At 65.8% G+C, this 14,816-nt stretch overlaps 1 protein-coding gene across 7 annotated transcripts in view; it reads right to left on the reverse strand.

Annotated features, from left to right (window-relative positions):
- Nucleotides 1–14,288, reverse strand: part of SCRIB (scribble planar cell polarity protein) — a 25,390-nt gene extending 11,102 nt beyond the window's left edge. For 2 of the 7 annotated variants that reach the window (XM_023188351.2, XM_026449733.2), the window contains exons 1-25: nt 13,754–14,287; nt 12,557–12,674; nt 12,374–12,452; nt 12,194–12,283; nt 12,027–12,083; nt 11,868–11,931; nt 11,584–11,658; nt 11,371–11,515; nt 10,816–10,934; nt 9,706–9,905; nt 9,464–9,630; nt 9,244–9,374; nt 9,037–9,162; nt 8,026–8,193; nt 7,115–7,501; nt 6,067–6,129; nt 5,355–5,444; nt 4,846–4,923; nt 3,566–3,889; nt 3,388–3,468; nt 3,015–3,296; nt 2,484–2,594; nt 2,092–2,385; nt 1,807–1,995; nt 1,008–1,106 (exon numbers count right to left, since the gene is read on the reverse strand). In XM_023188351.2, the coding sequence (XP_023044119.2) occupies nt 1,008–1,106; nt 1,807–1,995; nt 2,092–2,385; nt 2,484–2,594; nt 3,015–3,296; nt 3,388–3,468; nt 3,566–3,889; nt 4,846–4,923; nt 5,355–5,444; nt 6,067–6,129; nt 7,115–7,501; nt 8,026–8,193; nt 9,037–9,162; nt 9,244–9,374; nt 9,464–9,630; nt 9,706–9,905; nt 10,816–10,934; nt 11,371–11,515; nt 11,584–11,658; nt 11,868–11,931; nt 12,027–12,083; nt 12,194–12,283; nt 12,374–12,452; nt 12,557–12,674; nt 13,754–13,912 (3,696 nt within the window). In that variant the 5' untranslated portion in view covers nt 13,913–14,287. Of the gene's footprint in view, nt 1–1,007; nt 1,107–1,806; nt 1,996–2,091; nt 2,386–2,483; nt 2,595–3,014; nt 3,297–3,387; nt 3,469–3,565; nt 3,890–4,845; nt 4,924–5,354; nt 5,445–6,066; nt 6,130–7,114; nt 7,502–8,025; nt 8,194–9,036; nt 9,163–9,243; nt 9,375–9,463; nt 9,631–9,705; nt 9,906–10,815; nt 10,935–11,370; nt 11,516–11,583; nt 11,659–11,867; nt 11,932–12,026; nt 12,084–12,193; nt 12,284–12,373; nt 12,453–12,556; nt 12,675–13,753 lie in introns of all 7 variants that reach the window. The other 5 variants (XM_026449731.2, XM_026449732.1, XM_026449734.2 and 2 more) reach the window with 5 other exon arrangements.
- Between the last annotated feature and the right edge of the window lie 528 nt (nt 14,289–14,816).

A 14,816-nucleotide genomic window follows, 5' to 3' on the forward strand; every position in this document is an offset into this window, starting at 1 on the left:
GGAAAGAGGCAGTGCTGGGGCGGACGGCGAGCGCCCGGGAAGACGGATGGACGCGGGGAAGAGGCAGCCGTGATGGGGAAGGGGAGCTGGATCGCAGCTCTCAGCCCCACTGCTCGAGGCCCCTGGCCTGCCCAACACAGCAGAAACGGTATCTGCCCCCAACACCAGGGAGGGTGTGGTGGCTCTGTCCGTCGCAGGCCAGAGTGTGAGATCTGAGACCCCTGCCCCTCTGGTGTGTCATGGCAGGCTCGTGCGGGACCCGGCCAGATGCAAGGAAACCTGTGGCCGACAGCAGTGCCGCACGTGGACGCATGCCGGCTGCAGACACAGCGCTAGCCCTGCCTTCTGCATACCTCAGTCTTCCCCAAGGGAGCGTGTGCTCTCTCTTTCTCTAACAAAAACTTCATGAGTAAATGTATCAAATAAAACATGTTTAGACATCCGCTTAAAATAAGTAAATACAAGGCAAGGCCCTTTCTGAGAACCAGATGGTCCAGGGCTTGAGTCCTCAGATAAATCCTTCCCCGGAAACCACCAGGACTCCCTCAAGGACAGGAGGGGAGGTGGGTGAGGGCCGGTCCAGGGCCAGCCCCAAGCCCAGCCCCAAGCTTGCCCCAAGCCCAGCCCCAAGCTCGCCCCAAGCCCGCCCCAAGCCCAGTGTCCAGCTGTGGAGCGAAAACTAGGAAAGCACTTCCCAGCAGGGGGCCCCACACTGGCTGTGGGTCAGGACAAACTCCGTGGCTGTCAGCCGGGCAGAAAGCCACCATCCCAGAGATCCCCTGCAAGACAGAACCAATGTGAGGGGCCACCCCATCCCAGAGGCTGTTATGGAGAGGAAGCCATGTGTGCTGGTGGGGAGAAGTGACAGTCACCGGCCCCCCGTGGACCTGTGTGACCATCAGGGACACCCTTTGGGAGGAGCAGGTGGCCCCTCCAGGTGAAGACATGTGCCCCTGCCCAGGCATCCACCCAGCTTCAGCTGTGGGTGCCGGCCCTCCAGGACCCACCTTCTTGCGGCCCTGCCGCCCACTCGGGTGGGAAGCCAGCCTGCACACCCGGGCACCGGTGAAGAGCCCTTGGACGCTGCTGAGGCCTGCTGCAGACCCCTGGGACGGCATGGGGAAGACCACAGAAGGGAGATGGGAGCGCCCTGAGAGAGGCCAGGCTTTTCCAGGATTCAGGCCGTGCTGGCAGGGAGGACTCCTGGGGCCCCACCTCACATCCCAACTCCCAGTCTGGGCTTCTGCTCTGGAGTCCAGGAAGTGACGGACCAGCAGTGGGGCAGAAGATCTTGGGGAGGGAGCTCTCTGTTGAAGGGTCACCAGAGGGGCTCGCTGGAGTCAGGCATGGCCCAGGGACGGGCTGAGAGGAGAAAGGTGCCACTGGACATAGGAGCGGGGACCCTCAGAGTCCTGAGGAGTCTGCCTGGCTGGTGGGCTCTGGGCAGGGCTCGGAGTCCTCCCTTAGCAGCCTGGTGGGACTCTGCAGGAGTCACCAGTGGCTCCACTTCTTCTTTTAGGACCAGACCACAGTGTGCCCCAAACTCACGCCCCTCCCCCCACCGTGCGCATCCCTCATCCTACATGGACCGGGCCTCCGGACAGCTTGATTAGCCAGAGCTCAGCAGAAAGGAAAGGAGGGCCCTACCCCCAGCTCCCTACCCCTCACGGCTGATGCAGAGCCGCAGAGCACCTCCCAGACCCAGAGGCACAGAGGACCCGTCGCCCGCCCCGAGCGGTGTCAGCGGTTCACAACACCTTGGGCTGGGCCAGAGGGAGGCCTGGCTCCCAGGGCGGGATGGCTGACCTCCAGGGCTGCCGAGGAGCTGGCGTCGAAGCCGTCGCAGACCAGCACGGTGAGCGTGTCACCTACACCACGCAGCAGCTGCACTGCCTCGCCGTGCGTCAGGCCCAGCAGGCTCTGCTGGTTCACCTCCAGCAGCCGCAAACCCACACGCAGCCGACCGTCGCGCCCGGCCGCCCCTGTAGGGCTCACCTGTGGGGAGATGTGGAATGGGAGAGACCTGTTGTGGCGTGGGACCCAGGGCGGGCGGGGGTGGGGCCCAGGGCGGGCGGGGGTGGGGTGGCTCACCTTGGAGATGAAGATGCCCTCGTCCGTAGGGTCGCGGGGGTTGCCGGCGTGGCCCCTGGCACCCCCGCGGATGCTGATGCCCAGCCTCTCCCCGGGCGCCTTCTGGATGCACAGCTCCCGTAGGCCCGGGGGCGCCGGGTCCCTCCGCACCAGCAGCGACAGCTCCAGGCAGGGCCGGAGCAGGGCGCTCACTGCTTCTTGGTGCGTGGCGTCCCGCATGTCTTGCCCGTTCACTGCCAGGATGCGGTCCCCAACCCTGAGGCCGCTGCGAGCGGCCAGGCCCCGCGGGAGCACCTGTCAGGGAGGAGGGTGGCAGCTGGTGGCTGAGGCCGCGCTGACCTGCACTGGGATGGGTACGCCTCTCACAGAACCGCCCGGATGGGCTGCCCTACCTTGGAGATGAATACACCAGGCTCCTGGACACCAAACGGGTGACTGGAATGGTCAGAGCCTCCGACAATGCTAAGCCCCAGAGGGCCCCCAGCTCTTGGCAGACGGATCTCCTGGGGATACGGGACAGGCCTCGGTCAGGACAGGGAAAGGGTGTGGGAGGCTCCCAAGAGTCCATCCTGGTCCGTGGGATGGTGGGTGGGGGCTGCCCTGATGTACCCATGGCGGTTTCTGCGCCACCAGCTGTCCAGGCAGGCACAGCATGAGGACAACACCCTTGCTGACTGTGGCCGTGTGGCTGCCCAGGAGCCTGTGTCAAGGGGACCACACGGAGGAATCTGGCTGTGGGCAGAGCCCCGGCCTCGAGGGGCTGCAGGGGAAAGAGCCCCAGCCTCGAGGGACTGCAGGGAAAGGGCCAGCAGGCCGGCTTCCCACCCGGAGGAGAAGGCAGGGCCGCAAGAGGGCAGGTCCTGGGAGGGCCAGTGCCCACGGCTGAAGCTGGGTGGGTGCCTGGGTGGGGGCTTGTGTCTCACCTCCACTGGGTATGGCCCTTCCAAGGTGGCGGCCAGCAGGCTGGGGGCCAGGCTCGGCAACCCAGGCTCCCCGGCGGTGGCAGTGGTTATGCTGGTGGTGGTGGTGCTGGTGCTGGCGATGGCAACAGCAGCGGTGGGGAGTGAGGAGGAATGTGGCGGAGGACTGGGAGGAAGAGGGCCCCCAGCCTCCCGCTCCAACAGCAGGGCGATGGTGGGGGAGGCAGCAGTCAGCAGGGAGACGGCGTGGTCATGCCTGGCCTCAGTCACGTCCACTCCGTTAATCTGTGGGAGCATGCCCGCATCAGGGAGGCCCAAGGGTAGAATGGGACAGAGGCTGCAGGGCGGGGCAGGGTGCGGCCCTATCCCCACTCACAGAGAGGACGCGGTCGCCAACCTGCAGTGTGCCCGCACGGTGAGCAGCACCGCCCTCGGCAATGCGGGAGATGAAGATGCCCTGCAGGGGAGCGTGAAGGAGGAAGGGCTGCCGGTGAGGCTGGGGTGCGGCTGCCAGCTCTGGAGCAGCCCTCCCTGGCCCTGAGCCCCGGCCTCACCGCATCACCAGCCCGGTATGGCGTGGAGCCTTTCCCGCCAGCAATGCTGAAGCCCAGCCCCCTCTCGCTGCGTGCCAGGCCGGCCACGGGGCGCTGCCGGAGGGGCCCAGGGCTCTCAGCTGGGAGCAGGGGCAGGCGCAGCCCCCCTCCCCGCCGCTCCCGGGGGCTGTAGTCGTCCTCAGGTCGCAGAGGCGTGATGGTGACCGCGTTCTCAGGCTCCACCATGCGCTCCCGCCACACGCGCATCTGCACGGCAGTGCCGGCCCCCCTGAGCGCCTCCACGGCCTCATGGTGCTCGGCACCCTGCAGAGCCACGCCATTCACCTGTGGGCCAGAGGCCACGCGCATGTCAGGACCCAGCGCAGCCACCTACAGCCACACGCTGGGGGCTGCAGACGCTCCCTTCAGCAGTGGGAGACTGAAGCACAGGGCAAGGGGAAAGGCCCTAGGCTCTGACACCCTAGACCTTCACCCACAAGGTTCCTCGTGGGCACCACTGACCCCTGCCCTACCAGGTCCTCAGAAACCTGGTGTGGGCAGCCCAAGGGCCAGGACACAGATTGGCCACGGGAGGCAGGCAGATGCCCCCACGGCCAGGCCACACGTGGCCCTGCTCCTGAATACCTCCTCCCCATCTGAGCAGTCCCACACACACCTGAGATCGCTGGGTTACTGACCCCCACCCCCACCCAACACCCAGGAACAGAAGTTCCCATGCAAAGGTTAGAAGAGCTGAGCAGCCGATGCAGCATCTGAGCCCTGGGCAGACGCCTCCTGGCTGGGCTCCAGGGCCCTCGCCTGTCCTCAGTGTGTCCCTACAAGAAGGGCGCACACCTCTCTAGAGCCCCCTGATGTCCACGCCCAGGCTGGACAGCCAGGTGCCCAGGCGGGGGCTCCAGGGCCCCCATACAGGGTCCAAACCCCACCAGACCTGCCAGCAGCCTGACCCCTCTCGGTCAGCCCAGGAGCGGCCCCTCCTGTGAAGGCCGCTGTGCCGAGTGCAGCTGCTGCCCTGCCCACTGGTAGAAAAACACACCTGTACCCAAGGAACAAAGATGAGCAACCAGGGCGCCAGATGGGAGCCAGGGTGACAATGGAGGCCCAGGCGGCTCCTACTCTCCTGGGTTTACAGGTTCTGTGGCTTCACCCAGAAGTCTCGGTGTCCTGTGCTTGGAACTCTGGGGGAGGCCGGGAGGAGACAGCCAAGTACCCTAATACCAGGGACCGTGTACCTCCAGAGGGCACAGCTGCCACTCGGGGCTGAGAGGTTCCCGACTCACCTCCAGGAGCTTGTCACCCACGCGGACTCCAGCCCGGGCCGCAGGGCCTTCCTCGGACACCCGAGAGATGAATATGCCCTAGGGCACAGACACGAGCTTGGCAGGAGCCAGGGAGAGGGGCCCGTGGTCCTGCCCCTTCCGCAGAAGACCCAGGAGGGGAAGACCCACTCCCAGCAGCCCCTAGCCCTGGCCAGCAGGACTGCGCTCCGGCCACTGTGGGATCCTGAGTGCCAGGGAAGGAGCAGGTCAACCCCAAGAAAGGGCCTGCGGCCCCACACCTGGTACACAGGCACCTGGTGAGAGAAGAGGGGCTGCGAAGGGAGGACAGACCCTGGCACCTTCAGGTTGCCCTTGGACTTTGGGATCCCACGACAGCTGGTGCCCTGGGCCCAGCCTGTGTCCCCGGAGTGTGAGAGTGTTTTCAGGGCAAGGGGCCTGTGTGCCGCTGGTGTGAACTATGGTGGGGACGGGCCGGTGGCGGTGCAAAGGCCCTCCTAGGCAGTACTCACCTCGTCGTCCCCCTTATAGGGTGTGGAGCCCTTGCCGCCCGCAATGCTGATGCCCAGACCCCCAGTCTGCCGCAGGATGGTGAGGGTCAGCTGGAAACAGAACAAACGGGGTGTCCAGGAAGGGCTGCAGTACGGCTGCCTATGCTCTCTGCAGGAGAACCCACCAGTGCGCAGACGCTATTTCTGGCTTTTCCCTGGGCAGCTGAATGGGGCCTCATACCACTCACCAGCCAGGGCCAGCACAGATGCCAGGTGGGGAAGCCCCAAGACCCCAGCAGGAGGGCACTGCTCTGCGGAGTGTGGTGGGCTGGGGTTTGCCCACCTCTGGGTGATGGAGGCCCGAGGCCCCCCTGCCACCCTCCAGAGGGTGAGGGTTGCACTGACTCTGCAGGCAGGTAAGACTCAGAGTGCCACAGGCGGCTGACGGGAGTCAGACCAGCCTCTCTGCTTGCCCCTGCCAAGACAGGCTGCCCCAGGCAGGAGGTGCCCGGATCCTGGAGCCCAGCTCGATCTGAGAGCTCTTTTGGGAGGGATCTGCGCTCAAGCAACAGGGGCGGGGAGAGGCGTGAGCCCGCAGCCCGGGAAGCAGGGCCAGCAGCGGCCCGGCCGGAGCGCAGAGCGGGCAGTACACGGGCGGGGAGAGGCGTGAGCCCGCAGCCCGGGAAGCAGGGCCAGCAGGGCCCGGCCGGAGCGCAGAGCGGGCAGTACAGACCTCTTCCTCCTCAATGCGAGCAGGCTCTATCAGCAGGTTATTGGCCTGGTCAAACGACACCCCCTGTTAGGACAGGACCAGCGAGGCATGCAGGTTAGCCACCGCCACGACCGCCACCACCGCACCCAGCCCCGCCACGAGCAGAAAGGACAGAGGAGACCACACCAAGCGCCCTCGACTGCCCTGGCACGGGCGCCTCCATCCTGGAAACGTGAGTGACACCGCACACCTGGGGACAAGCAGGGCTCGCCAGGGGCTCCAGAGCTGAGCCGAGCCCCACCCGGCTGTCCCTGCTGTGGCCCCTCCAGGCCCCCGCGGCCATTATGCCATCAGCCCACACTCAGGCTCGGGGTGTCATCAAGCGCAAGGAGAGTGGGACCCCGGGACTCCCCGGCATCTGAGTTTGCCCAGACAGCAGGTGAGACTCTTTGTGAGCCATGGAGAGGAGACTCGAGGGCCAGGGAGGGACACACTGGTGCCCCAAAGGCCTGGGTGGCACCTCAGGAGGGCCCGACAAGGCAGAACAGAGCCGTCAGGACCTCAGGCCTGCAGCCAGCGCCTAACGCAGGGAGGAGCCCAGGAGAGCCCAGAGCTCTCAGGAGAGGAACAGACCCTGCCCTCGGACCACTACATGTGCACACAGGTCCCGGAGGCCCACAGACGGTGGGCAGCCACGCTTGGTTTCTGTGAACTCTGTGCCCGCCAGCAGGTCGGGCAAATACTGGCCAGCAGAGCAGCCTCTGGCACTGAGACCAATACCAGGGCAGGCCTGGGCCCCAAGCACGGACCCAGACCAATGCCAGGGCAGGCCTGGCCCCCAGGCACGGACTGAGGCCAACGCCAGGGCAGGCCTGGGCCCCAAGCACGGACTGAGACCAACGCCAGGGCAGGCCTGGGGTCTGGTGAGAGTGGCCGCGATGCCGACTCTCACAACATGTCCACCATCTTCTCCGGGTGGGTCAGCCTCAGCCCTGCCCCTACCGCAGCCCTGGGTGCCCCAGGAGGGCCAGGGGAATTTGGGTCAGGCAGGGGTGAGGCTGACACCCACCTTGACAGAGGGCACAGAAGCCACGGGCCCCTCCTTGTCCTCCTCCTCAGTGCTGGCCTCCTCCTCTTCAGCCCTGTTTTCCTCCTCTTCCTCCTCCTCCTCCTCCTCCTTCTGGGCCCGAGGAGCCCAGGGTGCGTGGGGGCCATTGTGCCAGCCCCCGGGAGCCACAGGGCCCTCCCCATCGGGCTGCATGCCCTGCAGCAGGGCCACAACGGCCTCCGGCTGGGGCAGCTTGGAGATCTTGAAGTGCTTTTTGTAGTGAGGCGTGTCCTTGCGGATGAGCCGCTGCCTCCCGCCCGGCAGGGTCCAGGGGGCCTCCGGCTGCCCCTCCTCGCTCTCCCGGTCATCACCGGGCAGCAGTGCGTCCTCCGCAAAATGCACTGCAGGCTGTGCGGACACAAGGGTGAGGTGGCCCCAGTTCTGTGGCTGTGCTTCCACAGGAAGGCCCTGCTAAGCAGTGTGGCCACAGACAAGGGCTCTGAAAGGCTCCCTGCCACACGAGGACTCAGCATTAACTGACCAGTGAGGGGCACGTGTCTCAGCCCTGAGAAAGGCAGAGGGCCAGGGGCTCATCCTGGAGACACACGGCGCCCCAGATGGAAACGAAGGGGTGCACCAAGGCCTGACACCAGGGAGACCACAGGGATTCAGAAGGGAGTCCAGGGTGGAGGTAGGGTCCGTGAGCCGAGCTGTCAGGGCAGACCCTCACCCCACCTAGGGTGGCAGCTCTCCAGGGCACCCCCACGGCATGGCCCTGCACCACCTGCAGCCATCTGTACAGGGCAGCTCCCCGAAGCATCAGCAGGGCCCAGCCACTGCCTGCACCAAAACCGACCCCCGCTGAGGCCCTGCAGGGGAGGCAGCGCCCACCCAGCAGGTCCAGCCTCCTGCCCCCTTCCTGCCAATCATACCTCCTCATAGTCCTCTTCGGCGTCTTCCTCCCCACCAGCAGCCGTGGCTTCCTGCTGGCTTCCACCCTGTGCCTCAGCCGATGGGCCCCCGGGCTCAGCCTCAGAGACCGTGCTGGCAGACGGGCGAGAGTCTTCACTCAGGCCAGACTCGGCACTCAGCCGCTTCTCCTGCAGCAGGAAGAGGGGTCAGGCTCCCGACTCACAGGCTGGCCACCTGGGATGCCCCTCACGTGGCAGTCCTTCCCTCAGCTTCCCACTGCCCTGACCAGGCACTGTTAATAGGCTCACACCCTCACAGCTGCTCCCTGTCCCAGCCTGCAAGGAAGCCACACGCCTCCAAAGCCTTAGGGTGGGCAACGCCCCGGCTCCACAGCCCAGCCCCAACGAAAGCCTAGGGTGGGCAATGCCACGGCTCCACAGCCCAGCCCCAAAGCCTAGGGTGGGCAACGCCACGGCTCCACAGCCCAGCCCCAATCAAAGCCTTTCCTAAAACGAACAAGGACCACACGAGTTCCCAGAAGCATCCCAGCCCGATACGAGCCGCCTCCCCTCCCATGCGCGGCTAGCCCCACATACCCTACCCCAGCCCAGATGACTGGTTTGGCTGCACCCAGGAACTCACAGCACGCATGTCACAGCTGTGAGAGCAGAGTCAGGCCTGCTCTGTCCCAGCCCCAAACCCCTTCCCAGGTGCCGATGATACCCTGGCCGGTTCCACCAGAGGCCCTTCCCAACAACCAAACCTCATTCCCTGTGCTCCCAGGGCAACCCACCTCTGGTTCTCCCCATACTCCAGCCCCACAGACCTGCCCTGCACAACCTGCATGTGCACCTTGGTACCTTTCACCCAGCTGGCCCTGCAGCTCCACGTCCCTGAACCCTGTCATCAGCCTCATCTCTTGTTCCTTCTCTGTGCTGCCCTGGCCCTTACAGCCCCACTCCCAGGATGGACCGGACCACCACAGCTCCCGAGGGCGGTGGCCCGTCAGGTTGCCGTGGCTCCATGCCCACCTCCTCCGCAGGCAAGGGCGACCCAGGGTCTGGCTGGCAAGGACAGGCCTCGCTCCGCCGCCCCTCGATGCTCCTCTTCATCACCTTGAGCTCGCTGGGGTGAGGTGTGGCCCGGCGCTGCAGGCCCTGCGGTGGGGACAGGGGTGAGCAGCAGCCACAGGGCAGGGGTCAGGCAGAGGTTCACCCCCCAGCTCCCCACCCTCATACCCGCTTCTCGGCTGCAGCTTCCTCAGCATCCTCATCACCTGTGGGGGCCTCCAGGAACTGGATGACGCTGACGCGGCTCGGGGGGGCATCACTCCAGCTCTCCGAGAGGCTCCCCTGCTGCCCAGCATCCTCTGTAGCAGGTGAGCGTCAGGACCCAGGCTGGTCCCCGAGCCCTGCCTGAGGGCCACCCCGCGCTAAACACCAGTTGCCAACAACCTACCGAGGCTGGATGGGGGCTGCTGGGGCAGCAAGTAGCAGGTGAGCACCTTCTCGCCAGTCCGGGCGTCATCCTCTGTCTGGAACCGCAGCATGGGCTGCGCCTGGTTCTCTGCCAGCCACAGGGCCTTGAGGTTGAGGTGGGTGAGCGCGAACGGCAGACTCTGCAGCCTGCGGGCCAGGCGGGCAGGCAGTCAGCAGGCAGTGGGGCCACAGTCTGGCCTGTGGGGCAAGGCTGGCACTCACCGGTTCCCTGCCACGTCCAGCACGTGCAGCTCGGCCGTGTGGGCCAGCTCCGGCGGCAGGACGGCCAGGCGGTTGTCCCTCAAGGAGAGGACGCTGAGTGCCGCGCAGCCCCCGATCTCTGGTGGCAGCGTCTCCAGGTGGTTCCGGTCCACGTTGAGGTTGGTCAGCTTCGTCAGCTTTCCCAGGGAGCGTGGCAGGGCCTGGCCAGGAAGAGGAGGTCAGAGGACGCTAAGGGCTTGCTAGGGGTAGGAAGATGACAGCCCCTGGGGGGAGGGCACAGACACTCCAGGTCAGCTCCAGCCAGGGTCCCTCGCAGCCCTTGGAGACTTGGACAGGGACCCGACCATAGAGGCTGTCTCCAGCCCACTCCATGCCTTCTGCTCCCCAAGCTCTGGCCACTGACCTCAGCCTTCAGTCCCCACCACCAAAACATCCCACCAGAGTCATCCCTGGCCCTCTCCCATGGGCTCCCTGGACTACCTGCGAGGCTACACCCTGTGAGCCCGTCTGGTGCCCCACTGGTCTGCTCTGTCATCCCTAGGGCGCCCCAGGCCCCCAGTTCCAGCCTGCTCAGGGCCAGCCCCTTCCTAGGGCCCTGAACCCCAGAATCCCTTTCTCCCTCTCCTCAATGAGGATGCCCCCACGGAAACTGCCATGAACACCCTACCCACGGCTAGCTCCTGTTTTCCAGCCTGGGGATGGCAGCACCATCGTCCTGAGCCCCGGCCCGGGGCTTCAGCTTGCCTTGCTTCATGAGGGGCGGGTAGATGCCCCTGGGGAGCAGCCTGCTCCCCACCTGTCTTCCCTATAGATAAATCAGTTCCCATGCTTGCCTCTTCTGCAACCACTCTGCAGTGTTACAACACGTGCCAGAAAAGTCAAGACCTGGATTCTCCACAGTAAAAGGCAAAGGCGCCTGCCCTGACCTCACTGCCCCACCTCACCTCTGGCCAGCACGCTCCCGCTCTGACAGGAGAAGGGCCCTTCCCGAGTGGCTCCACGAGTCAGGCTGCCACCAGCACCCCCCAGCAGCGCACACAGGCTGATGCCCCACCCTTGTTCCACACGCCCGACGGCCCCATCCTTTCTGCCTCCCAAGCCAGACCCTACCATCAGCAGGTTCTCCGTGAGGATCAGCTCTGAGAGGTTCTCACAGTCCCCGATGGCCTCGGTCACCTCACACAGCCGGTTCTGGTCTACCTTTAGGATGGACAGCTGCTTCAGCTGACCTGGCACCGGGGAGACAGGGTGACACGGCTGAGCACAGGTCCCAGACGTGCCTTACCCACCTGGCTAAAGGCGCTCTCAAGGCAGACAGCAAGGCCCCCAGCCCCTCTTGCCGCCGCCGTACTTCGGGAGGACACTACCTACCTTGCCCCCACAGCCTGACCCAACCTCCTCTGAGAAAACACCAGGCCCCAGTGACACTGCTCACCCTGCTGCCCTCACAGGCTCCACCGCCCCCTCCAGCACCACCAGCTGCCTCCTCAGCCTTCGGGGCTGCCCCAGGGCCCCACCTCCCCTCCCCTCCTCCGGGACAGCTCCCAGAGCCTGGGCAGACTCAGGATCCTCCTGTGTTCCATACCACACACAGCCCTGACGCCCCATGCTCCTCCCAGGGCCAGGCTCTGTGTGCCCCACCCGGGCACCCCCAGACGCACTAACCGATGCCGTCGGGCAGCCGCCGCAGCAGGTTCTGGGACAGCAGCAGGTCAGTGAGCAGCACCAGCCCGCCGAGCTCAGCAGGCAGCTCCTCCAGCCGGTTTTCCGACACGTCCAGGCACACCAGCCGCCGCAGGTTCCCGAGCTCCTGCGGGCAGGCGGAGAGTCAGAGTGCGGATGGGCGCGAAGCAGGGGGCCAGCCCCGCCCTGACTCACCGGGGGCAGTGCTGACAGCTGGTTCCGGTCAAGCCACAGCTCCCGAAGATTAGGCAGAGCCCCCAGGGTGTCCGGCTGCAAGAAGGAACAGAGAGAAGAGTGACTGCAGGGCAGGGCCTCCTGCTGTGCCATGCCCAGGAGACTACATGGCCCCACGCGCAGCTCCCCCGGCCTGCCCTCCTGATGTGCCCCTTGCTGTCGGATCTGCTCGCTTGCCCCCCTTTCTTTGCCCTTGCTTCTCGTGGCCCGCCCTCCGGTCTCCGCCCTGTCAGGCCTCTGCGTACCAGCACTTCCAGGTCGTTGCCTCCCAGATCCAGCTGTTCCAGCTTGACCAGAAAAGACAGGGACCTGCAGAGAAAGCAAGGTGGGGGTGGGGCCGTGCAGCCCTGGTCCCTAGGCTGTGGCCCTGCCCTGGCCGTTGGGAGAATGCCCGTCACACTCACGCTGGCAGGGACTTGAGCAGGTTCTCCCGGAGCTCCAGGGTCACCAGGTTGGCGAGGCTAAAAGAGACACCAAGAGCTGAGGCACGAGGAAGGCAGGCAGTGGTGGCAGGGGCAGGGCTAATCCAAGCCCCCCACCCCACCCTGACTCCACGTGCGAGGGCACTCACTTGCCCACGTCCCCGGGCAGTGCCTGCAAGGACACATCATTCAGGGCCAGGTGAGCCAGGCTGCGCAGCTGAGTGAAGCCATCGGGGAGCCTGGATGGGAGGAAGCAAAGGCTGTCAGACAACCAGGCCACATCTGTGGATCCACAGCCCCTACCGACCCCACCACAGGCTGCCACCCACCTGGAAAGGGGGTTCCCGCTGAAGTCCGCGATCTCCAGAGCTTTGCAGAATTTGATGCTCTCTGGGATCTCAGGGATATCTGTTACGGAGGATCACAGTGGACAGATGCCATGGCCTGCAGGGCGTCTGCAGCCCCAGCAGACGCTCCCCAGACTCCACCCAGCCCCTGCCCAGGCTCCCCACCGTTCCGGGACACGTCCAGCTCCACCAGCTGCATGAAGTTGGCCACCTCGGGAGGTAACCGCTGGATCTCGTTGTCGCTCAGGCCCAGCTTGCGCAAGTTCAGCAGCCGGAAAAAGGGCTGTGGGCAGGGAGGACACGGACTCTGTGGCAGAGGCTACTCCAGAACGGAGAAGAGCTCCTGGACATGTGGGTTTCACAAGCCAAGGGTCCCTAGGCCTCTGCCTGCTCCAGGTCACACAGGATCTTAGGGTCTAACCATGACACCCCATTTGTGGCAAGAAAAACAAACAAACACACGGTACACATGCTCACTGTGTCCACCTCCCTCCACTCTTCACACCAGCCTCTCCTCTGAGAAAGCACCTGCTGGTGACAAGACTCCAATCCCCTGCACTGTGTCTTATCTCAGGGCCCACCCAGGCCCTAAACCACTTCTGCCACCCTCCAGGGGCTCACACTGGTCTCTGCTACTGCATCCCAATAACAAGCCTGGCCTGGTTCTACAGCAAGAACTCAGCAAATGCTCCCCCCAAAAACTATAACAAAAACAGTAGAGTACCACAGGCACGGTGCTACGCGCAAAGCCTGCAAGTGGCCACGGAGGACCGAGCTGTCACTGCCAGGGCCAGAGCAGGGTCACATTCTTTGGGACACCCAATCCCTAGATATCGGCCACTCAGCACCCCATCTCCAGAAAAGAGATACTTCTTAATCTGTTTTCTCCAGCTTCCTTTCTTGGAGCAGCCTTAGGAGAGGCAACTGACCATGAGAAGCAAGGGCAAAGAGGGACAGCGAGCAGATCTGAGTGCAAAGGCCACATCAGAAGAGCTCCCCCACTCACCCCTGCATCCAGGAAGAAAAAGAGAGGAGGTCTGGACCCCACCTCCAGAACAGCCCAACAAGCTAGTTCTACTCATCAGTCACCTGAATCGAAGTTCTACCCTAATCCCATCGACCCCCCCAAATCCCCATGGGTTTCATTCTCAGGCTCCTCCAGGCTCGGTGACAATCGCTATCCCCAGGCAAGCACCTGATGACCGCTGCCACCTGCGCCAGCGAGGGCGGCTGGGAGAGGAGGGTGGGGCTGGCTGGGGTGGGGACCTGGCCAGTGCAAACCAGCAGGGCCGGCTGGAGGCTGCGGTGGCTCGCCCGGGCAGATTCTGCCACTGGCGGAACCAGGTGCGGGCAGCCGCTCACCTTGGGCAGCTCGCGCAGCTGATTGGCGTCGAGCAGCAGCTCCTCCAGGCTGCGGCTGTAGCGGTAGATCTCCTCGGGTACGGCCTGCAGCGAGCAGTGCCGCTTGTCCACCGACTCCACGTGCCGGTTGCAGCGCCACAGCGGGATGCACTTGAGCATGGTGCGGGTGGGCGGCGCGGGCTCCGGCAGCGGCGCTCGGCGGGCTCGGGGCCGGGGGGCGGGGCTCAGTCCGCATGGGCGCCGCGCATGGGGGGGGGGGCGCAGGCAGGGGGCGGGCCGCCGAAGACTGGACGGGGACGCAGCCGCGGCCGGCGCTGGGCCCGGCCCGCGCTCGGAACGCTCGGACTGCGGGCCTGGGGGGGGGGCGCGGCCCGGCGGGTCTCAGACTCTCAGGAGGCGGGGGAAGCGGCGGCGGCGGCTCCGCATCCCGCTCGGTCCCGCTCAGCTCGTCCCGCTCGCTCGTCCGCCCGCTGTGCCGCACCGGAACCGCCGCTGCCCGCCGGACTGCCCCGCCGACACCCACCCGGCCGCCGCGCAGCCCGTCGGGAAGCCGAGTCCGGCCCTCGCCGCCCAGTACGCCCGGACTGCGTCCCCCAGAAGGCCCCGCGCGGTCGCCTCCGAGGACCCGTAGCGGCCCCGCGCAAAGCCTGCCGGGAAACCGGGCCCGCCCCGCGCGTGGGCTTGCGGGAGCTACAGTCCACGAGAGGCCGCGCCCTCCGCAGCCGTTTTCAGCCGGCCTCTGGCCACGAATCTCAATGCGCGGCCTCCTCCCGGGAAGCGACCACGCCCGCTCGCTCCCTCGCCTTGGACGACCGACTCTCCGGCACAGAAGCACACTGGCGGCGCGCGCTGTCCAGCGGGTCGCGGTGTCCCGGGGCCCGCCTTCTGTCAGCACCACCCTGCGGGGACGGCCGCGAGCCCGCCGCCCCAGGCAGCCCCGCCCACCTAGCTGCCGCCCCCCGCGGGACGGAGCCCAGGGCGCCAACCCCCTGCCCAGGTCTCGCCCCACGTCGGGCCCCATCTGCTTCCACGAAGCAGGTCCAGAGACCACCCCCACTCCGGC

This window comes from Piliocolobus tephrosceles, chromosome 7 (genome assembly GCF_002776525.5).
Source record: "Piliocolobus tephrosceles isolate RC106 chromosome 7, ASM277652v3, whole genome shotgun sequence".
Taxonomy (NCBI): domain Eukaryota; kingdom Metazoa; phylum Chordata; class Mammalia; order Primates; family Cercopithecidae; genus Piliocolobus; species Piliocolobus tephrosceles.